Source organism: Fulmarus glacialis, unplaced genomic scaffold (genome assembly GCF_000690835.1).
Source record: "Fulmarus glacialis isolate BGI_N327 unplaced genomic scaffold, ASM69083v1 scaffold10759, whole genome shotgun sequence".
NCBI classification, from domain to species: domain Eukaryota; kingdom Metazoa; phylum Chordata; class Aves; order Procellariiformes; family Procellariidae; genus Fulmarus; species Fulmarus glacialis.
In genome coordinates, this window is record NW_009232632.1 from 19,463 (window position 1) to 23,921 (window position 4,459).

General features: G+C 42.3%; 1 protein-coding gene across 1 annotated transcript in view; it reads right to left on the reverse strand.

The window, feature by feature from the left end:
- PLCXD1 (phosphatidylinositol-specific phospholipase C, X domain containing 1) overlaps positions 1 to 4,020 on the reverse strand; it is an 11,772-nt gene extending 7,752 nt beyond the window's left edge. Inside the window, exons 1-2 of the mRNA XM_009584983.1 lie at positions 3,889 to 4,020; positions 280 to 416 (exon numbers count right to left, since the gene is read on the reverse strand). Coding sequence (XP_009583278.1) covers positions 280 to 416; positions 3,889 to 4,000 — 249 coding nt within the window. The 5' untranslated portion in view covers positions 4,001 to 4,020. The remainder of the gene's footprint in view (positions 1 to 279; positions 417 to 3,888) is intronic.
- Positions 4,021 to 4,459: the final 439 nt, after the last annotated feature.

Below are 4,459 nucleotides of genomic sequence, written 5' to 3' on the forward strand. Positions count from 1 at the left end.
CCCATTAAACTGGCTTTATCTCAACCCACGAGTTTTCTCCCTTTTACCCTTCCGAGTCTCTCCCCCATCCCACGGGGGGGAGTGAGCGAGCAGCTGCGTGGGGCTTAGTTGCCGGCTGGGGTTAAACCATGACACCTAAGCACAGTCTCTCATGAGAGCGCAGATTTCTAGGCAGCAGGCTATTTTTTCATTGCGCATGGGAGAGCGTGACCACTCTCAGCACTGCAGCACAAGCTTCAACTTTGCCCAGGCATGACAAGAATGCTAGACAGCCGTTACCTGTGTTGTAGACCACTTCATGATAATTGGGTGCACAATGCAGGGCATACATTTGTTTAAGAACTTCACCAGCTTGGATTCATTGCCACTAACAGCAGAGTTTTCATCCAAGCAGTAGGTCATAGTGTCGTGACTCCCTGTAGAATACAAAAATAAGTGTACAGAAAATGTCATTTCTTAACTACTGAAGACCACAATACACTGTTATATTGCGTGTGCACACCTGACATGCCACCCCATCTCCAAATCACACACCTATATTGCCTGATAGCCTATGGAGTTATGGCAAAAATGTCGGCTCTTCTACAGGGGTTGCTCACCTGACATTAATAAGCTTAGTGTGAAATTTTCGTGAAGGGAAAGCATCGAGACTTTTCAATAAAGCAGTCCCCATCTAAACTACACATCGTTTGCCTCAAACCACAGTAAAATGGCCTGTTTCAACTAGCATCTTCCACTGAAATTATTATCTTGACGTGAAAACCCACTTTTTTCAGGGAATAAATAGCTGAAGGCTGAATTTATCTAGAATTTGTCCCAGTTTCAGAGTTGTCCAAATGCAGGATTTCATACTCCAATCCCATCACCTCTGCACAGGAAAATATGACTGAAAGTAAAATTCATCTTCTTATACCTTTGACTGGACCAACTCCTAACTTGGCACTTTAAGCATTTATACCTTAAATATCCGGTAAAAATGCCCTCCTGAACTAAACACCCACATCCCCTACATAAACAATGTAAGAGGTGGGCGCTTGAAGATTTCAGAGGCAAATTCAAGTCTAAGTTTACATGTGATAGATGGACAAGATCCACCTTTTATGGACTTCAAAAATTACCTGGCTCTTTCCAGCACAGGGAATTACATAGGGGCCGGCTAAGCATCAGAGCCAAGTACAGCCTGCCCAAATGTCTGACTTCTTTGAAGTCTCAATAAATCTGATGCATCTTTTGCATCATGTTTAGATGAAACTCTGTTGAAACTCACAATTTCTTCAGGACAGGTAACCAGCGATTTTGCTAGCTTTTTCTGTTCCATTATTTCTTCTAATTTTATAAAGCATCAATAAGAAAAACTAGCAACTCAGTGAAGTGACTTGCTGGGATCTTTACAGACTATCTGCAAGGAATTTGCATATCATTTTGTTTTTTAAGTTTCTGACAAACAAATTGTTCACTGGTGCTAGGAACTGCCTTCTTGAATGGTCAGTCTTACTGGTGCCAATGGCAGTATTTCTAGTAGCCAAAGAAAACGGACAAGATTGTATCTGAAATAAAGAAAATTCTTTGAAACCATCAATAATAGTTTAATGCCTCACTCAATTTTTTCACCTTTTAAAATCCGGTTTCTGTCTGTTTTCCTGCTTTAAACACCCAAACCAAGCTCATTGCAGATGCAAGATGGATAACGAGGGCATGCAATCAAAGAAGTTTGTCTTACAAGATGTAAGAGTCAAACCATTAAATACCCATGGACCAAATCCAAGTCTGAGAGAAGTGAACAGGATTCCATCGATGGGCGTTGCATCTACTGATGCCAATCAGCAAACAGATAGTAACCTTTCATTTAGGAGTCTTCTTGTGATGTCAGTGAGTTACAGTAATGAAAGGAAAATGGGTATATCCACGACACAACAAATATAATGCGAAGATAGTGAGCCAGCACCAAACCAGGTAGCTTCAGAGCTTAAAGCAAGATCTCCCCAGCAGCACTGTGCTGAACCTGGTGCAAACACAACACTAATTACAGAGACTTGCCTCTGCCTCCTCGTCATGCTTTTGGAATGCGCTCTCTCACGTTTCTTGCATGCCTTGTTGTCTTCTCTATCTGGGATAAGCTTCCACTTCCAAACTGGGCTTCCCCCAGTCATTGCTCCCTCTGAAAACCTGCCAGAGCTGTCTTGACCTGGTTGGTCTTGATCTGCTTTTATTCTGACCTGGGCTAGACCAGTTTTGTAGGTCAGCTGGACAGCCACCAAAATCTTCCAAGCTAATAGCCTTCAATGCTCTGTAAAAGTCCTCCAATGTTTGCCAAAATGGGCTTGTCTTCAACTATTCTTTTCTTTGTGCCTGTTCTCCATATTCACAACAACAACAAACATTCACAAGAATAACAAGGTCACCGTTAGGAGAAGAGCCAGGAAGTCAAAGGCACACATCAGCAGGTTCTCAGCTTTCTACAGCGTCCAGGAAACATCACTGTGAAAGCTTTTTGAAACAACATGGTTCCTTTTCCACAAAAAAAAACCACTGAGCATGCTACTGACTTTTTGAAGGATTTTTGCAAGAGGAAGAAAAAAGAAAAAAAAAAGGGGGGGGGGGAAGAGGAGAATATGAGAATATTACCTTCTTTCTTCTGTCATAAGATAGATACTTATTTTCTTCTCTTGATAGTTAAATAAGAAATCTAGAATTTTTTTATAACGTCTGTCTTGGGGTCCTCTTACATTGGCGTTATCCAAAACAGAGGTGCACTTGTTTTGAAGTTAACATCAAGTTAAATTACATATCCAAGAAGTCACCATGAAATAAGTTTCTGGGTTTCAATTTTAATCGAAACTCCACGCTCCATTAGTTCACGAAGGGCAAGAAAAAAAATCCACACACAGTTCTTGGGTCCTCCCAGGGCTCCACCCACTGAAGACAAGACTTGATTTTTCCCACTATCTCTAGATATACATCCCTGTTAAAGTTAACCTACGATCCTGTATCCTGCATAAAACATTCATCTACACGCTGTGCTGCTTTCCACCCAAACTACCTGTTGCATCTACAGGTGTGAGAGAAAGCATGGGCTAGACTTTTCTTTAGTACCATTTCCATTGTGGAGGCAAAGGGAGTCACTCAAGAGCTGACAGTCCTCCAGTGCCTCCCCACGTGCCAGTGAAAACAGGTTCTCCTGCAGCTTCTTTGGACCGAACGGGGTGGGGGATCATCTATTCAAGGCAGCGAGGGAAGCAATAAAACAACCAAAGAAAGGCTAATGATACACAGGTCTGAATGTAGTACCAATGAGGACACCAGCTATAGCGCAGCTGTATTTACCCATAATAGGATAAATCCAGTTTTCGTAAGCAGGGTCATGCAGAAAAGTCACACTCTACATTCATAATAACATACGTTAATTAAAAGTCTCCATTCTCTTTTTTTCATACCTTCACAACCTCTTTTAAACAGTACAAAGAAACAAACAATAAGGTAAAATGTTATTTCTCTCCTTTTGGAACCATTTTATTATATAGGAAGTGGCAAGAACGAATTAGGAAAATCTCACCATTGCCCAGATAAGCAAATGCTCAGATTATTAACACTGATCTGACGAGATGATGCACAGGGACTGCAAAAAAAGTCCCTCTTTCTTTCCTTCCCTCGGGGGGAAAAAAAAAAAAAAAAAAATCCTTTTTCCCCCCTCCCCTCCAAGAAACCCCAAACATTACAGACTAAAAGTATTCACATGCATGCACGCGTCACACAAACCCTCCCCCAAGCCCTTCTCCTACACACTGACCCAAATAATAAATGTAGCCATCCTGAAATGGGACAAACAGGATGTTCCAATGCTTAAATGACACAGTGACAAAACAGCGGAGAACAAAAGTTAATCTTTACCTGGAAGAGCTAAGTTATAGAGGGGAATATCCCAGAGCTTCTCTGGTAATCGTGACATCCATTGACCATTTTCATGGCACACGTGAACGGAGATCTGCACAGGGCCTTCCATTAGTGCCTGCTCTAGGACTTCATAGGGTATTCTGGGAGGGAAAAAGGAAAGAAAAAGAATAAACCATTTCATATGCTGTGGTTGAATTAATGCCATTGCACCTGTGCAGAATGGATTGATACATGCTGTAAAACGTCAACCCTTCTCTCAAGCAGTTGCAGCAAAACATCAAGAGCTTATCGGCCGCAACACGCGCTGCTTTTGATAGCATTGTCTCCCAGCACAATGCCAAGAGAGGGTTCCTGCTTCAGGCTTGTAAATTGACCAACTGAAAGAGAAAATAGAGCCAAGACAAATACGTGCAGCTTCGTTGGTATGCAGAAATGACATCTACATTGGCTATTGCGACATCATGAGGAGTAACCCACCCCTAGTGTGGAGTAACGTCTGTTCCCTGACCCTTTGCAGCCCCAGGAGCACGGGAGCAGGACTGATGGCAGGGCCAAGACAGGGGCTGGC